The sequence below is a fragment of the Pochonia chlamydosporia genome, chromosome 2 (genome assembly GCF_001653235.2).
Source record: "Pochonia chlamydosporia 170 chromosome 2, whole genome shotgun sequence".
NCBI classification, from domain to species: Eukaryota; Fungi; Ascomycota; class Sordariomycetes; order Hypocreales; family Clavicipitaceae; genus Pochonia; species Pochonia chlamydosporia.
The window spans coordinates 2,842,772-2,859,700 of record NC_035791.1 but is presented as its reverse complement, the minus strand read 5'-3'; the positions used below and the strand labels follow the sequence as shown (position 1 = coordinate 2,859,700).

General features: G+C 48.9%; 3 protein-coding genes across 3 annotated transcripts; 1 reads left to right on the top strand and 2 right to left on the bottom strand.

Annotated features, from left to right (window-relative positions):
- Nucleotides 1-4,530: 4,530 nt before the first annotated feature.
- On the bottom strand, nt 4,531-5,338 carry VFPPC_17552 (hypothetical protein; the record flags this gene model as incomplete). Its single annotated transcript, XM_022429251.1, has 2 exons — nt 4,531-4,803; nt 5,288-5,338. 2 exons carry the CDS (start codon nt 5,336-5,338, stop codon nt 4,531-4,533), a joined length of 324 nt encoding a protein of 107 aa, XP_022285722.1.
- A 5,273-nt stretch (nt 5,339-10,611) lies between these two features.
- VFPPC_02972 (multidrug resistance protein 1) lies at nt 10,612-15,276 on the top strand (the record flags this gene model as incomplete). The annotated part of the gene is made up of 12 exons (XM_018282537.1): nt 10,612-10,776; nt 10,844-10,949; nt 11,033-11,132; nt 11,194-11,248; nt 11,309-11,644; nt 11,711-11,881; nt 11,937-12,031; nt 12,086-12,788; nt 12,847-14,504; nt 14,566-14,684; nt 14,752-15,191; nt 15,250-15,276. The coding sequence occupies 12 exons, from the start codon at nt 10,612-10,614 to the stop codon at nt 15,274-15,276; spliced, it is 3,975 nt and encodes a 1,324-aa protein (XP_018147051.1).
- A 327-nt stretch (nt 15,277-15,603) lies between these two features.
- Nucleotides 15,604-16,827, bottom strand: VFPPC_13369 (C6 and C2H2 transcription factor RegA-like protein; the record flags this gene model as incomplete). Its single annotated transcript, XM_018291146.1, has 3 exons — nt 15,604-16,359; nt 16,409-16,549; nt 16,597-16,827. 3 exons carry the CDS (start codon nt 16,825-16,827, stop codon nt 15,604-15,606), a joined length of 1,128 nt encoding a protein of 375 aa, XP_018147050.1.
- Between the last annotated feature and the right edge of the window lie 102 nt (nt 16,828-16,929).

Genomic DNA, 16,929 nt, shown 5'->3' with positions numbered 1-16,929 from the left:
CAGGAAACAAAGTGAAACTTCAAGGATAAAACAACGTGGGTGGGAAAAAGTGTAGCCAAGGACGTGATGTAGAGAAGGGGGACTGCCGGAAAATAAATGAGTTTGGCTCCTTCATGTTTTCTTTTTTATCCTTTTTCTTCTTGTTATACTCCGTATTTTCAGGGTAATATCCTTCCCGAGTCAAGACCGCAAGGCTTTCCATATCATGTCTCAGCCGTCACCCGCAGCTGAGCGAGACAAGGGATGAATGGGTTGACCAAAACTAAGACCCAGACCAACCAATGAGAGGGTCCACAACAACAGCGTCATGGCGCAGGACGTTCGTACCGGGCTAACAAATTGGCGCCGTTTGACAAGCTCGGGCAGGTTATCTGGGCCCTTGGTGGTGGTGGTGGTGGTGGTGGTGTGCTTGGGGACGGCAGACGAGAATCTCTCTTCCGTACCTCCCGGGGCAAGAAAAAGCAATGGTCTGGCAAAGTAGACGGATTTTGCGTGGCTGACCCAAGCAGGGCAACAAAAACTTATCGTCATTATGCACGCTTTGTCCCGGAAAAGTGGTTTGCTGTGCTCACCCATGGAGTCAAGCACCAGTAAGACTGAGCAAGACATGCTTCGTACACCGTAGACAGCAAATGGTAGCTAGGGTCACCATGTAAACCCCCCACCACTGTCGTCTCGATTACGACGGTGAACTGGTGAGCCTGTCCAGTGCTGCTCGCTTGGGAATTGCCCTGCTTGATTTGCCATATGTTCTCCATACCCACCTAGGTAGGTATCTCTCCTCCATACGGAGCACTCAGGTGCAAGTACTTTCTGTATGTATGTACTCCGTATGTGAGCGTAAACCCCGGCCCGGGCGCAGACGTGGGTCCGGGGCAACAGAATTTGAGTACCGGAGCAAATCTCCATGACTTACAGCTGTACTGTAAATGGCAATCAGGAACAGAAGCAGCAAGACAAGCAGGCCATCAATTGGTGGCAAATAGACCAAGAGAGCTGGTTGCCGGTCCAGCAAATCGCAAATCGAGTTGAGTTTTGTCTAGCAGCGGGGACGGCATTTGCTAGGTGGCTGCTTGGGTGCCAAGGTGCCTACCAGACCTCCATCCGCTGTCTAGTCTGGCAGAGGCTAGTTGACGCTTGGCCTGCGATGCAACGCTGGTTTGCCTGTGCTCAGTTTGGCAGCATCAGGGGTCAAGGACCTCAAGGGCATGTATCCCTCCCTCCCTTGTGGAAAGGAAGCCCTTGCTTGCGACTCGTTTTTCCTTCCTGGCCGCTTTCATCATTGATACAAACAACAATAGATCAATCCTGAACACAACTTTGATGTAGATCGGTATACCGCCATCTTTGTCGACGGGTTTCTGCGCCAAGCAAGTGGGCGGCTTGGTGAGCTGTCAATTGCTGGGCGGAGGACAAGTAATATTTTGTGTAGACCGTTGGTTGTGCAAGTCTGATCGGATTGAAAGAACACCCGCCGGAGGCTTGAACAAAGGGCCTTGTCATAGCCAACATTCGTTATTTGCATTCATCAAAGCACAGACGATGGCCATGACCAAAAAACGAAAAACCACTGACCACGTGCGGTCAGAGTTTTTGTCCACAACCAGCTTCTCGTCCCTTGCACCTGCCCTGATGTTGCCAGGTTCTTGCACTCTTGGGCTTGCACAGACCGTCCCAGCGACGAATAGAGAAGGAACAGGCCAGACCAGACTTGGACACCAAAGGCTGGGCTCCATCCAGATGTCTGGTCCGCCTCCCGGATCACGGCCCTACCCTCCCACAGTTTCCACACACACCAGACTTGACACCTTGACTCTTTGGCACCCAAGCACCCACACCATTGACCACACAACCACACCATCTTCCACTCTCACAGACAACACATGCACACAAACCCCAGCTTTGAAGGCAGAGCCAGATTGAGACACATTGACAATCAACTGTCTCCCGTTGTCTTCCATATCAAGCCCCTGCTTCCACCACCCAATCCTTGCCAGCGTTGTCAATTGGCCTCTTTTTGCCTTTCACCCATTGTCCATTACCTGTCCACCGGCCTCGAGACGCCACTCGAGGAGGCTAAGCTTCTCTCGGTCTTACTGCTGCAACGCACGACCATGTGCCTGTCTTTGAAACACCTCCCATCGCACACAAGGTTCGAGCACAAGCTTCAATGTCCGCCTCCATCAGCCATCTCATCTGATTTCCAATCCACGATGCCTTTTTTTTCGTCACCAATCTGTGCGGAGCTCTGCCTTGGAGGGCGGCGGGAAGGTGAACGCCCGTCTTGTCCCTCCTACTGGCGCACAAGCATCGTCTTGATTGGATCAGAGCTTCTCATCAGGTCTGAGTTAGAGTCTGCCAAGTTCCTGGCGAGGATGGCGAGTGGCTGACACTAGCCACGTCGTTTTTGGCACATGCACAGGCTGTTTGATATTTCGTCTGATATGCTGCCTATTGCCCGCTTGCTACAGCTGGTCAGACGCTGTTTGTCACGAGTTGATTGCGTTCAGTCAGGGAAGAAATTGCGTCTTGCAATCTCAGCGATTGCTGTACCGCAGAGGGAATTGTCTTGTTCCCCTCTCGGATTGCTACTATGAGGTACCATCTACTTCTTGTTTGCTCCTGGTGAAGACGATTTTTGACGTGTTCCTAGTCAAATGTATTCCGTACCCAAAAGCACATTTCAGCTATACAATTGTTTGGTTTTAGGGCAGTATTGATGAATAAGTAATTCCTGGTATTCATCTACATCAGCTACTCAAGCGAGATTAGTTTGATGCATACCTTTCTCATCACTTTGCATTGTCTTGGGCCTGAGACTCGTGGCTCTGCCGACGCAAGGACCAAACGTTATTACAATTGAATTTGTCATCCCATCATTTGTAGTCTTCACCAACTTTCCCTGGGGATGTCAGCTTTGCACCTCTTGTTTCCGCCAAACTTTGTTCAATACAATCCGATAGATCGCTAGCATCAAGTCCGCAAGGGAGACACAACAGAAGCAAGTCGTGGAGACACTATCCGATGAGGTTACATTGTGCGACTTAGACTACTCCGCAAAATGGCTGCCTCGAGCAAGCTCATTCCGTCACTGATGCACGATGCACAAACCCAACTTCAGTCAAAGGGAGTAAGAGAGTCCATGTTGCAGAAACAATCTGTCCCGTCGCCGGAGACAACTGGTCAAAACACACACGGCTTAGCTCGTACTCTCTCTTGAATCCCACACTGGTTGAGTGTTGATTTCTGCGTGACATCCCTGGATATCACCAAATCCTCAGTCCTCTGCTTTAAAGTCGATACGGGATGCTTAGAATCTAGTTTGTCATCAGTTCGCAACCGATCGTACAGAAAGAGAGTGCCAAATCCCTCCAAGCCAAAATTGGCGGTGAATCCCTCCTTATATTATGGGCTGCATGATAGAAAGCTTTGGTTCACCAGACCACTATAACAAATCAACGAATATGCATTCACGACCTTTGCCATCCGAAAGAAATGCATTTGTCGGTGAAGAATTCCCTCAGTTTCTAACCTTGCGGTTGGCGAGCCGCCATGCTAATAATCCTAGCGCGAGCTGAATTGTCCGATATGTGAGCCATCTTATATGTGTGGTAGACGCATATTCCGCAAAATCTTCAGCCTCGCAATGCATGTCGGCTGCATCCCCTCTTCCCTCTACAACCCACCAAGTAAGCATGTAAATGTCGCACATTTCAACTTTAGACTTCGGCAGCTGCCAAAGCCGAACATAACCCAATTCCCAAGGAAGCCCGAAGGCTGGGATATCCTGGTACCGGATTACAGGAGCGTCCGTGCTTGATGAACATGTTGACGATCCCCAGAAGGAATCAATGAAGGTGGTGGGACAATTACCAGCGCACAGGGTAGATGATTGTCAGTGACTAGAGCTTTGCGGTTCAAATGCAGTCAATATCAATGCGTCTTTGGCCCCAATATACGGAGTACCATATTGTCAGTTGGCACTTACAATATGGGGAGACGTCTCAACTGCCGACCATATTGAACGTTATATGGCAAGGAACTTGCCGAGCCATATTTGTGAGTAATTATTACGAGATGAATTAAGTAAGTCGTCTCAAAGATTCAATTATACCTAATTGTATTGTGATGATGTGGCTACATGTCTGCAGGGTGCCCTAAAATTTAGGCACATCATTGCAGAGATTTCGTTCACGGGAAGCGGAATTTCCTTCACCGCTAAGGAAACGGAACGACCGGAAAGGCATAAACATATTAGTTATATGATAGCGAGCCGATAGCGCCGGATACTATGATCTTCTTGCCCAAAACGCTGACTCTGTTCACGGCGCCAGAAAGTGGTACATCTGAAGGTGTTGTGACGAGCTGAATCCAACTACGTCAAAAGTAAATCAATTTAAAACTACTTGCGAGAGAAAGATTAGGACTTTATCATTTGCCGGAATAACTTAAAGCCATGGATCTGTGCGCATGTGTGTCGAACAGCACCTGCTGTGGCATTGATTGACAAGTAAGAACTGGTGACGAATATCAGAAATACGCTTCAGCGAAGGCCGAAGTATGAGTATTCTCCTTGTCCAGCCGAAGTAGCTTCTGAACAAGTTCTTCTTCTTCTTCAGTTTTGGCATATACCTCCGTAAAGAACTCCTGGACTTCGAGACCGACCTTCAGGTATTGATCGTCAAACTCCTTTTCTTTGTGGATAGCTTCCTCGTCGTATGTGGCATTTCGAATCAACGCCGTATCCATAGCCAGCTTGCTTGTCCGAGCATGCAACTCCAAGATCTCGCCGAGAACTTGTTTCTGGCAGAGTCATTATTGACGATTGAGCCGAGATTTTCCTTTTGGCTAGTCAGACAAGCTAGGCTTTTGGACCACTCGACATCGCAGTAACACTTTTTTAAATACAACAAGACTTTGCCCTTTGTCGAAAATTGAGTCGAGGACTGCAAGGTGTTTGGGGTTGAACTGGAATAGATGGGCGTAGTTCTCCGGCAAAGATCCCCTGAAAGAGCGCTGCGCCGGTTCCACGAGATTCTCGGGTTTAAATACATAGCTTTCGTAAACAGGATTCAATCTTACCATCAGTCACCAACGCATATCGGAGGTCGCTTCCTGGTCCAAGTATCCTGGGATTTCCTGAAGCTTCATAATGAGGGTGCAGTACGAGACGCCGTCATCAAAATCCTGCTTTAACTGATATCAAACGAAGTCTGCCTGGTTTATCTTCAGACTATTAGAACCGGCCTACTTTCGAGATCAGAGAGTTGAAATCTTGTCGTCTTACCTCTGCGGAGGCGGCCGCAATCACCCTTTGAACGTCGTCGTCCACCGACATTCCAAGGACATACCGGATGAACTCGACAAGGAATTCCCTCCGGTCACGGTAATAATCACGATACCGCTCCCTTTCAGGCCTCGGGGCGACAAGCTGGCAATACATGCAGAGATCTTGGCAATGCTATGGCAAATAGCGGCAAGCGTCTGCTGAAAGTCAACGACATCGCCCCCGGTATTGTCGATGTTCTCCTTGAAGAATAAAAATAACTTGTATCGGATTGCAAGGTTTCGTCGTCTGACTTCCCACATGTAACTCTCCTGCCATGACTACGCAGATAACGAGACTTCTTACATCGATACCACTGTTCATCCGGCATAACCTGAATCTTTTTGGCAGGTCGTCTGATTTCAGCTTCCCTTTCCGCAACATGGCCATCGTATTCTTTGAGTTGCTCATCCGTCGGAACTCTGTTGCGCTTTCCCACCCATCTTGGATGTCTGATCGTCTCGGCAAAATCTGATATGTATGCATAAAAGGAAAGAATCGCTTGACAAGAATAGAACGAGCCGGACTGAAAAGGCAGGCTTCTATGCGGAGGGTCAAGGAACTTGAATAAGGAGAACCTGAGCCTTACAAAACGTTACGCAACTTACAACCACGCTGCAGGTAGACTAGAATTGGATAACTTAATGCACTCATCTGCCAGTACCATGCACTTCTCAGGTCCCGAAACAGGAGCGGGTGACTTGAAAACCAACATTGCTTCCTTTTTTCTCTTATTTTGGACGTGTCAAGACCTCCAGAATGACATGACATAGACATATATTGAGCGGATCGCTGAGGCGATGTGTATTGACCGGTATGAAACAACTGACGGCACAGAAGAGCCATTGCGTCTGCAAAAAGTGACTTGACGACGAACGACATAATGCCTCAGCTCAGGGTGGCCGAGCCTGGCAGTTTGTGGGTTAAGTTTCCCTCGTGGTCAAGTTCAATGTAGAGTCGTGATGGATATTCCATGGACCATTGATGGAGGTTACTACCGTCGACTTACCTTCTGACAGTGACACGTCAACAAACGTGTTGGACATGTTTTCAGGGATGCAAGAGGTCTCTTAAGGAGTCTGGTGCTTATACCGTCTTAGATGAATCTGGTCCGCTGCCCAAAATCGCTGTATACCGCATAGGCTGCCTCTCGCAGCAAAGGCTACTATTTTATTCACAACCCTTTGCTTTTATGAATGCGCCAACCTGGTTACGGTCAATGAGGGCGATCTAGGTGCCGAGATGACTTTAGGCTTAGAATATAAGAAACTTGACTTTAGTTTGTTGGGGTTGAGAAAGAGGAATAACCGGCGAACAAGTCATGAGCAGCAGCTCAAAGATGTATCACTTTTTTGCGGTGGGAGGCCATGCTGTAAGTTCCATCTAGATTGTTCAACATTGAACACTGTTTCTGGCGGCAGGTGCATATACCATCTCAATGTCGCCACGACACCATGAGGCGGTAATATGCAGCCGGGGGACACGATGTCACAAGTGAGTTCAGCGGAGGCTTCATTTCCAACTTCACATGGCAAACCGACCGGGCCCAACACCCCGGGTTTGTTATTAGACCAGTCTCTTGAATCTGCTGAAACCCGTCATGTCTGCGAAACCCGACTTATGGCAGACTTGTCGCAGGTCTCACTATTACCTCTATGTACTAACACCGCGACACCCATTGAGCCTTCTATTGTACGCGTAAAACCTCAGCACATGAGAGATATGGCGATTTGAATCACATGTTTGGGCGGTTTGTCATATATGAATTCCGGTGCATGGCCGCTGTCAGGTGCTTTCACGAGATTTATCAGGGGTATCTGACTGAGCGGGCATTGATTCAATTCGTCCAAGTCAAGTGTATGCTATGTTTCAGATTTCGGAATTGATGGTTTCATTTGGGAAGTCTAGAGGATATCATATGCTTACTTGTCGTTGATTGGCTGAGAGTCAGCTAGTTAACCTAGGCTGTTCGGCTTGTCGACCACATACAAGGTTTGGGTTGATTGTGGCCAAGCATGGCAAGTGAACAACCAATCTAGTCTGGTAGTTGTGACTCTACATTCCAGTCTATTACATGGCGTGATGTTGTCATGTTCTTACACTTAGGACCGGTTTGGTTCTGTTAACACCAGTGGTCAAAGCAATTTCTTGGTATAGTTGCAAGTAAGATCCTAGCAAATTAATTTGACAATCTTTAAGATCTTCTGTAAGTATGCATCATTACTTTCTTGGTACTAGATGGTAAATTTTGTATACTATGTTGGCAATGTTAGACAGAGCTCTCGTTGGTACTGGCCAAATCTTTGCCAAGATGTGTGCCGCACTTCTACAACAACTGTGGACTACGTTGTCACACTATATGTCTTACAGTGCATTGCTTGTCTATTTCAGGCTCCTACTTTACTAGGACAGCGACTCGGGAAATGCTTTTGAAATTGCGCCAGTGATGCGGTGCTAGGAGCTCATTTTTATGTGAATGGCCACCTCGGGTTACATTAGGTGTAGGGTAAGAAACAAGAGCACCATATTCCACGGCCATCACAAACAGAATCCTCCTCAGGCCAATTCAAACTAGGCTTGCTCACCATCAATCTACGGCACTTACAACGCTATTGGTATTGATCTTTGTTGTGGTTCAGTTCAGCCTGCTGACATGATCTGCAACAAAGGCATCGGCAGTCGCTCCTACAACAGGTGCTTACCTCAGTGAGCCTAAACAGAGCCTAACCAGTCTGGTTCAAATCTCCGGCTCTGAGAACACTGCAGGTCCTCCTCTTATCGGCCGAAAGTGGGGGAACTGGACTGGCTTCAAGACAATATCAAAACTTCTAATTCTGGAACGCCATTGTGGGGAGACTCCAGACATTCAACGTCGCCTGCTGGGGTAAATTGGTGCTGGCGTAAAGTATAATTTCCGTGCCTTTGAGGAACTGCTCGGAACCACAACCTTTGTGTTTAATTGTGATAGCTCAGTGAGATTAGGCGATTTTCAGCACTTCGCTGAACAAGCTGGCTCGGAAACACCAGGCTGCATGCAGTGAGCTGAGACAGTCACAGTATTCGCATCACAGTAAAACAAGGTTTTTGAGCTGCCAAGCAAGTGACGGAACCAGGTGAACCTTGTCGTTTGAGGTGACTGAATTGATACCTGCAATAGTGAGTCAACGGCGTGGAAATCGATGACGACTTCGAGACTTCAGTCTTTTTATGGCCAATCGTGTTTGTGATGATGTTGACATGCGGCTTGATAAATAAATAAATAAGTGCTGTGCTGGGACAGTAACAGCGCCGTACATATCCGTGCTGGCTGAAGGGGCTGAAAAGAGGTGGAGCCTTGATTCATATCGGATTCTCGGGGTCATGAAGGGGTCCGGGCTGCGACCGAGCCAGTACAAACTGTCAAATGAATTTTAGAGTCAGGCAGCCGGCTTGGCAACAGGCAGCGTGAAATAAGCTCAAGCTGGGCAGGGGGCTCACTAAGAGGAAAGAACATGGAATCAATGTATTCCAAGGACAGCACTGTATGGTACCGTGCATTACCGTTGTCAGTACCGTACGAAACCAAAGCCTGGAACTGCACACCTTTCCCCCCAGATTTCGAAGAAAAGAGATGCATGCCTGAATTTGTTGGGTGGCTTTTGCCGGATTTAAAGTGGCGCAACCTTACTGCGGCCCGGTTCAATATTATGAACAATGCTTTGCTTTCACATTGTACTTGGCCTTAGACTTGTTAGCTAGTTATCTGTTGCGGCCGCAGGAGGCCTTAAATTTAGCTGCGACTCAGATATGCTCTGTTGTCGAGCCGCATACAGTACTGTACAGTATGGGACTGCACCGCTGCAGGTTGACTGCATTCGGTGCTCATATACGGGTTTGTGGTGAGTCACGAGTGACGGTGCTTCTTGAAGAGTCTTATCACTCGCTTACCAGACATCAATCAATCTCTGCTGACATGAGACATGTCACTTGTTGTGCCCTGTTGGGACTTTGGCAGATATGCATCTGCTGGGGAAGATTGGGACTAACAACATCACCTTGGAATGAGTATTGGAAGCTGAACCAGTATGTAGCCCGTGTGACATTGTTCTCGTGGCGAACCAGCCAAGCCATGACATGACGTCCCTCCTCGGAAGAGGTCCGTGACTTTCGGTTCGTTTATCTCTGAACGAAAAATCTCGCAATAATGACATCGGATCCTTCGCGTACTCCGTATATGTTGATTGACTTGACTTGTTGAGCGGAACCTGACCTAACTGCACTGTACTGTGCAATATCAAGCTTTACCATTCACAGTGAAAGTCTGCGTGGACAGCCTGGTGTAATTTCACATTATCCATGAATTTCGAACCCTGGGCGGGAAGGAGCTGCAGGTAGCTGCCAGATTACAAGGACATGCATGCAAGTCGGGGCCAGCAAGATGATAATAAACTGGGGGTGGCATACCCATCCCGCCCTGCACCAGATAGATCAGACCCACGTAATGCAAGCTGGACAAAGGTGAAAGGTTGACGGACTGACTTGAATCTCCACTCTCCTGGTGCGCTGACGACTACACGCAGCCGTATTTCGTTTACCACTTCTGGCCTGGTCGGACCTGCTTGGTATCTGATCTGGTGTCTGATGCTTTCCGAGCCAATCTTGAAGGGAGAAGAGTCAACAAGCATTCTGTACAGTGCTCGCTTCTGCGGATAGACCTGGCGCGGACCCAGCTGTGGTAAATTGCCAGGGACTTTCTGCCTCGAACGTCTTCAGAAGCATACGGAGTCGAGTGAAGCGGGATGATGTTAAAGGTATCGATGGATCATTGATTCCGAGCAAGTCAAGCTGGCTGATTGATGACATGGAATCCGATCGCAATTGCCCGGCTCCCGCAACGGACCCGAATGACACCAGGCGGCAGGGCGTGACATTGCTTGGCTAGCTAGGTTAGGTCTGGTGCAGTCTGGTGTGGTCTGGTGGCATCAAAACAAAATGCTGTATGACAAACGTTGACATGTATGGAATAGTTATGGAGTATGCAGTACGGAGTATTGCTGCCCCATTTTCCCCATCCAGGAAGGGCAAATGGGTGCGCCTTCCGTCTGGCCCAAACAGACTAAGAGATATTCCTTGAATCCTTGCCAAGTGTGGCGCCCACGCTTTAAACGGGGACATGTGCCTGCATGTGCATCTGGGAGGGATTGAAACGATACAACTGCCATACTTCTCGCTTGCTTCTCGCACTTTGCTCTGTGCAATCGTCTTCGCTCTTTATCGATGGTTTCTGACACTCTAGCATCGTCAGAATGAGCGCAGCCGTCGTAGATGAGGGCCACAAGGCTGAGAAGCCCTTCGCTCCTTCCTCCTCAACTACACTAGACAATGAGAAACGTGAGGATGGAGCCGTTGACGATACACCAGACGAGGCGAAACCACGCCCTGAGCGAACGGCAACATTTAACGACTACTTGGTAAGTTTCTCAGCGCCACTGTTGATCTTGTGTGGAATAATAGGTATTTATCAACATCCAACAACAGAGAGTCTTCAAGTATGCTTCGAAATGGGATTTCCTGGCCTACGCAGCCGGTGTGTGCGCCTCCATTGGAGCTGGCATAACGCTACCCCTGATGAACGTTGTATTCGGTAAGTTTCTTCATCGTGTAATCAGCAACCAAAGACTCGCTAGAAGCAAGTGATGCACTAATACCGCTATTGTCAATGTTTAGGCAAGTTCGTTGGCAATTTCAGCAGCTTTGCAAACTTCTCCCCAGATCTTGATGTTGCCAAGGCTAAGGCCGACTTTGAAGCCAAGCTGGATAAGCTAGCGTAAGCACCAAGTTGTCTGCCGCATTCCCTTCAGTATGAAACTGACATTTTCATCAATCAGACTATACATGTTTGCGCTGTTTATTGCTCGCCTTGGACTCAACTATATCAACAAGGTACGTACTTTGGAAATTCGGCAACGTTGACGAACTCTCTACTAACTGGATGTCTTCAAGCTATGTTTCCGCATGATTGGAATCAGGCTGTCTTCGGCGATCCGCCTGCACTACCTGCAAGCTTTGTTTGCTCAGAGTATTCATGTTTTGGACTCGATGCCCCCTGGATATGCTACCACTACTATTACAAGCACCAGCAACACTCTCCAACTAGGTATTTCGGAGAAACTTGGCGTCTTTGTGGAGTTTTCATCAACAATCATCGCCGCAATCATCATAGCCTTCACGTACAACTGGTCATTGACTCTTGTGACGGCATCGTCAATTCTATTTATTGCTTTGACAGTCTCCATCCTACTACCCTTCATCGTCAAAGGCAACACTCGAGTAACAAAGGTAATGTTTGGAAATGTGGTCTGATCGAAGATAAGGTTGTTTTGCTAATACTGCGGTGCAAACTAGGCCGAAGGAAAAGCAGCAGCCGTCGCCAGCGAGGCTATGGCCAGCATTCGGATGATCATGGCGTGTGGCGCTGAATCACGCATTGCCAAGAAATATGCAGCATTTGTTGAAGAGACCAAGCAGCATGCCCAGTTCATGTCTCCCCTCATTGCCCTTCAGTTTGGACTCATCGTACGTTGTCCAGGAACACCAGTGCGTCTGTTGCAGCATGCTGATATTCTCGCAGTTCTTTGGTGCTTTTGCCGCATTCGGCCTCGCTTTCTGGTACGGCATCAAGTCATTTGTTGATAGCTCAAGAGGTGATCTCAGTACTATTGTTATGTAAGATACCATTGTTTCCCACGGCGACAGAGTAGGACTAATTCCCACACCTAGTGTTTTGTTCTCCGTCATGATGGTCGTCTTCTCTCTGGAGCGAACGTCAACTCCGCTGTTGGCCGTCAGCAAAGCTACAGTAGCCGCTTGCCAATTCTTCACGGTTATCGACGCCCCTGCCCCGAGCAAAGGCCACCTCAAGGACCCCGAGGTCTCCGCTACCAACGATATTGTCTTAGATAAGGTTACGTTCGCCTACCCCAGTCGGCCCCATGTCAAGATTCTTGATGAATTAGACTTGCGCATTGAGGCTGGAAAAATTACGGCAATTGTCGGACCGTCTGGCTCTGGAAAAAGTACTATTGTTGGTCTCATAGAGCGATGGTACACACTGAGGGACCAATACGTCGTAGCGAAAGCTGTGGAACAGAAGAAGAAGAAGAAGAAGGGCTCCGAATCCGAAGAGGATGAACCGGAGGAAGGACAAGCTGAACCCGAGGAGACCGGCCCACCTATCAAACTCAGTGGCTCTATTTCAACTTCTGGCCACCAGTTGGATGAAATTGAATTGCGATGGTGGCGATCGCAAATTGGCCTGGTCCAGCAAGAACCCTTTCTTTTTAATGACACTATCTACACGAATGTTGCCAATGGCTTGGTAGGTTCCCAATGGGAACACGAGTCGGAGGAGGCCAAGAGAAAACTAGTCGAAGAGGCGTGCAAAGAAGCATTCGCTGACGAGTTTATTGACAAGCTCCCTGCGGTACGTCGAATATTGTGGCGATTTCTTCTAATAATCATCTCTACTAACACTCCGGTAGGGTTATGACACTCTTGTTGGAGATAGCGGAGCCAAACTCTCTGGGGGTCAACGACAAAGAATCGCCATCGCCCGCTCTATTGTTCGAAAACCAAAGATTCTCATTCTTGACGAAGCCACTAGTGCAATTGATGTCCGCGGTGAACGGATTGTGCAGGCTGCCCTGGACCGAGTTGCCCAAAACCGAACTACCATCACCATTGCGCATCGCTTGTCAACCATCAAGAAGGCAGACCGCATTGTTGTTCTAAAGAAAGGCAAAGTGGTGGAGAGCGGAACGCACGAAAGCCTCATCGCAATGGCAGATGGTGTATACGCTGGCCTTGTCAATGCGCAGGCGTTATCCCTTGGAGCTGAAAACGAATCAGCAGACGATTCTCTCGACAAAGACGGCGAGGGCAGCACCTTGGAACGGGAGAAGAGCAAGGCCAAATCAGAACATGAAGCCAAGACTGAGACCAAATTGGACAAACAACGTAATCTGATTAAGAGTTTTGGTCGTTTCTTCTACGAGTCCAAACAGCATTGGTACCTCATGTTCTTGACCGTATTTTTTGCGGCATGTGCGGGAGCTGCCATTCCCCTTCAAGCTTATCTATTCGCCAACGTTGTGGTCATTTTTAAGTACGAGGCTGACAAGCCAAAGCTCATGTCTGAAGGCAACTTTTGGTCCCTTATGTGGGTGGTTCTCGCTGTTGGAGTCGGCCTCGCCTATTTCTTTTGCTTCTTATTCTCCACTAGACTGGCGTCCATCATTCGCAACAAGTATCAGCAGATGTACTTCGAGGCTATCTTGTATCAGAAGACATCATTCTTCGACGAAGAGGACCACTCACAAGGCACCATGACATCCCGCGCGTCTGGAGATCCGAAGCAGCTCGAAGAGCTTATGGGAGCCAACATGGCTAGTGTCTATGTCGCCATTTGCAGTCTTTCAGGATCCATTGCCATTGCTTTTGCGTTTGGATGGAAATTGGCATTGGTTTCAAGCTGTGTCGTTTTACCCGTACTCATTGGCTCGTCCTACTGGCGCTTCAAATATGAGATCCAGTTTGACAAGATGAATAGTGAGGTATTCGCGGAAAGCTCAAAGTTCGCATCTGAGTCCATTGGGGCTTTCCGCACTGTCACTTCGCTGACCTTGGAAGACCCAATCTGCCAAAGATTTGAAGAACTGTGCAAAGGTCATGTCATGACAGCGTTCAAGAAAGCTAGATGGGTCAGTTTGCTCTTCGGCTTCTCAGACAGCGCCACCATGGCATGCCAAGCTCTCGTCTTCTATTATGGCGGGAGACTTCTTCTGAGTGGCGAGTATCAAATCATGAACTTTTTTGTTTGCTTCATGTCCATTATCCAGGCTGGTGAGAGTGCCGGCCAGGGATTAAGTTTCGGACCCAATGCGGCTCAAGTGACAGCTGCCTCGAACAGAATTCTCAACATGAGAGACTCGAGACTACGCGATGAGCATTCCGAGGATGAGGACATTACGGAAGGCAAAGGAGGAATGAAAATTGAGCTGGACGATATCCATTTCAAATATCCCACACGGGAGACTCCTGTATTTGACGGCCTGAGCTTGACGATTGAAAAGGGCCAGTTTGCTGCATTGGTTGGAGCTTCTGGCTGTGGCAAAACGAGCATTATCTCGCTGTTGGAAAGGTTCGGGCCAAACGCAATCCGCTTATTTCTGCCGTTGAGCCACCCGCTAACAATGACATAGATTCTACGACCTGGACAGGGGAAGAATTCTTTGCAATGGCAAGGACATCACCGATGTGAATGTGTACGCCTACAGACGACATCTTTCGCTTGTAGCGCAAGAGGCAACCCTATTTCAAGGTAAATATCCATGACTGAAGCCTTTGTATATGGCACCATTCATTCACCCAACTTACACCATACCTAGGGACTATCCGAGAAAACATCCTCCTGGGCGTTAATGACCAGACTACGACGGATGAGCAGCTCCATCAAGCTTGCCGAGACGCCTCCATTCACGATTTCATCGTATCCCTCCCAGAAGGATACAACACCAACATTGGATCTCGTGGCGTCACCCTCTCAGGAGGACAGAAACAGCGCGTTGCTATTGCTCGTGCTCTCATCCGAGACCCTGATATTCTCCTACTCGACGAAGCCACCAGTTCTCTTGACTCGGAAAGCGAGAAGCTGGTCCAAGCAGCTTTTGAACGCGCGGGCAAAGGCCGAACCATGGTCGTGGTGGCACATAGATTGGCCACGGTCCAAAATGCAGATGTCATTTTCGTGCTAGGCGAAGGCGGAAAGTTGTTGGAACAAGGGAATCATGTGGAGTTACTAAAAAGGAGAGGTGTATACTGGCAAATGGTGAGAAACGAATTATTGCAAGCGTGAAATGGAGTATTGTCGCTAACAAGTATTACAGTGCCAAAGTCAAGCGTTGGATCGTTGATAGGCAGAATGGTTGGATCTCATGAGTAAAAAAGCACTACATATGGCCGGCGTTTTTTTTTTTTTTGTTTTAGGATCAAACCTTGCAGCTGCACCTGGTTTCTGCGTATATATTTGTCTTCATCTAGCTTACGCGCTCCTCCCTTCATCTCATTGTTAGATATCACGCCACGCATCTTCTTCAAAGCCTGTATTAAAATATCATGATGGTATATAATTTCAAAAAGCAAGCGCTATCCTACTCCTCATCTAGATGTAAGCTATATAACTCAATACCACTATTTCTGACACCATCTATTCGCAACGCGGCCAATGTGAAGAACACGCTCTACGCTTTCATATCCCAAAACTCATCCAGCTGCTCCATAATCACACTCACATGCGTCATTACAAAATCATGGCTTCCCGGAACCACCCTCCAAAAGACATGTCCCTCGCCCCCTGCAAGCGGCAGTCCATCACGCGCATAATCCTCCGCACTAATCAACTCATCCCTCTCCGCGAAAATTACCGCCGTAGTGCCCCTATCCCTCCTCGCAAGACCCTTCCACTGCTCGTGCTGCTCCGTCAGCGGCGCATACCGAATACACGACATAAACGCCGGCACGAAGCCCTCATGATGAAGCACCATCCACCGCACATACTCCAACACCCTCTCCTCCAACGGCGTCTTCGTCTCCCCATTCAAATCCTCTGCCTCAGCGGCTGCCATCACCGCCGCAGCCTTGGCCTTGGACCTCGACGCCGCAATCGGTCGCTGCAGCCTCCTCCCCGTTAGAACCGCCAGAATGCGCTCCGGGATAAACCCGCTCGAGAAGATGAACCGGCTTACGGCGCCAAAGGACGCCGCGTCAATAAGACCTGCTGGCGCGAGGAGAACCAGCGACGAGACCATGTGCGGGAACGCATTCGCAAAGGGGATGACGATGGCCCCGCCCAATGAGTACCCTATTAGTCTGAACCCGGATGTTCCTGTCCAGGAGAGGCGGGAGGATGCCAGCACGAGGAGCATCTGCGTGGTGTAGAGGCGCGTGTCGTGCGGGATATCGCCTACCCCATCTGTGAAGCCACGTCCAAAGAGGTCCTATACTAATTAGCTTACTTTCACAAGATAGGTAGGTAAAGAAACATACGAAGAGCATGACCCGACATCCTCGCTTGACGAGGGCGTGTGCAATTCGTCCCAGTGTGATGCACGAGGTACTTATCCCATGAACGAGGAGGACCTTTTCACCATCTTCTGGTCCGAATTCATATACCCGGATTGTGCCATACTACAAACGTTAGATGTCTGCCATGCGAATCAAGCGTGTTTACATACCGGTGTTTCCACGTCGCGTGCCCCCGGAAACGCATCGGGCAGGTACACCAACTCATTGAGCTCTGCCTCCGACGCCCTAGGTATGACTGTCTTCAAAGGACTTCGTAGGATGCGCTGTCTGCGCGGCCAGAGGGTCGCTTTGGCGAGGACGATGAGCGAGGCGGTTGCGACGGCGGCGGTGGTCGCCACGAGGGCTGGGTGAGGGATATCTGGCCAGCGGAGGATGTTCATACTGTCACGAAGGAACGCAAAGGGAAACAAAAATGAAAGTGTAAGTCTTAACGAGCGTGCGAGGAAAAGAAAAAAAAAGGGCTGAAGCCGCCTTGTCGGGCA